At 50.4% G+C, this 1,457-nt stretch overlaps 1 protein-coding gene and 1 non-coding gene across 2 annotated transcripts; one reads left to right on the forward strand and one right to left on the reverse strand.

Moving 5' to 3' along the window:
* Positions 1 to 779: 779 nt before the first annotated feature.
* Positions 780 to 1,064, reverse strand: Pmar_PMAR013387 (hypothetical protein; the record flags this gene model as incomplete). Its single annotated transcript, XM_002780069.1, has 2 exons — positions 780 to 913; positions 974 to 1,064. 2 exons carry the CDS (start codon positions 1,062 to 1,064, stop codon positions 780 to 782), a joined length of 225 nt encoding a protein of 74 aa, XP_002780115.1.
* A 216-nt stretch (positions 1,065 to 1,280) lies between these two features.
* On the forward strand, positions 1,281 to 1,352 carry Pmar_PMAR013388. Its single transcript has one exon. It is a non-coding gene; the product is annotated as a tRNA-Arg (tRNA).
* The last annotated feature ends 105 nt before the right edge of the window (positions 1,353 to 1,457 follow it).

Genomic DNA, 1,457 nt, shown 5'->3' on the forward strand with positions numbered 1-1,457 from the left:
AAGCAAACTCTTGACTTGAGCCACAGTGAGAGTGAACTGAATGACACTCCTTTATAATCAATAGAGAGGGCTTTCCCCGACAGCCAACATGAGTTGCCCGAATCCATCTGTGATACCAATACGACAGAGTAGTCGAGCCGTCGACGAAGAGGACTGAATCGGGAACAACAAAGATATACCGCACGGAGCGACTTGGAGTGAAAATCATCAACCATGGACAATAGAAATTTACGTAGGAGATGAGGTAAGACAAGACCTACGTGGGATTCGAACCCACGCCCCTCCGCAAGAAAGCATGGAAAAATACCACTATCGTAAATGGCTGCTTTTGACGCAGAAACAACAGACAGGCTGATAGCATACTCGGTAACATAGTATGGAACTTACCAGGTGTAAAGCGTCGCTATGCGGTCTGGCGAGAGAGTGTGAGGCGCGAGCGACTTCAACCGAATGCGCTCGGAATTTGTAGACATGTAAACGTCCATCTCGGCCGGAGGGGTCTTCGGAACAGTACACAGGCGGAGCTCACAATGACCCGACTAAGATGACGAATCTTAGGTCCAAGAGCGGAAGATACAGAATAGGTCCACTCTTACGGATGCCAGTGCCGCTATGAGCATTCTCTTATCGCATCTGATCTTCCTGTTGTCACGCACCCAATGTGTCTCGGATAAATTTAAGCCGCATTCTCGTTGCAAAGACTCTTCCAACGCCGTATAGAGTTGCTCAATCGACTCTTTGTCAGCGAGTTCTATCACAAATCTGAAGAGTTAGATCTGTCACCAACGCTCATTTGGATGTATGTACTTTGCAACGAGCTCTCCCGTGATGCCGCTGTGCAGGAAAACAGTCAAAGACTTGTCATGGTTCTCAATCAGGAGCGGATTAAAATCGGAGATATCCCAATCAGAACCTGAAAGAGAATATAAAGGTTCTACTTGGTAAGATACAAACAAGGTCCGAGGAGACCCACCAGGGGTGGACGCCGGGGAGTGACCCATCGAGCATCCCGTCTGGCTGACGATTTCCGAAAGCACTTCGTCGCATTTCTGAAGAGCAAACATACCACTGATTTAGGTTAGTCTCCAAAGATACCTCAGCAGAGAGAGGTTCATCGTTGTCTGGGTCGAAGTCAATCACAGACACTGACTCGTCCAGTCCAGCGTCGCCATCATAGTTATCAGCAGCAGAGGGGGCACGGGCGAATGCGTCCCCAATTTCGTGCCGGGAGAGGCTCCGATGTCGACAGTCAACCTGATGATGCAATACGACAATTTATGGACCTCGTGGCGCAATGGAAGCGCGTCGGTTTCCGGAGCCGAAGGTTGCGGGTTCAAGTCCCGCCGGGGTTATTTCTCCCGCCGCCCCACCCTTATTTGCAGTCCATCCACTTCCCTTCCAAAAGGGGAGAGTGTCACCGGCGAGAACGCCGCCGGAGAAGGACACGTCTGAGAGGA

Source organism: Perkinsus marinus (assembly GCF_000006405.1).
Source record: "Perkinsus marinus ATCC 50983 genomic scaffold scf_1104296944612, whole genome shotgun sequence".
Taxonomy (NCBI): domain Eukaryota; phylum Perkinsozoa; order Perkinsida; family Perkinsidae; genus Perkinsus; species Perkinsus marinus.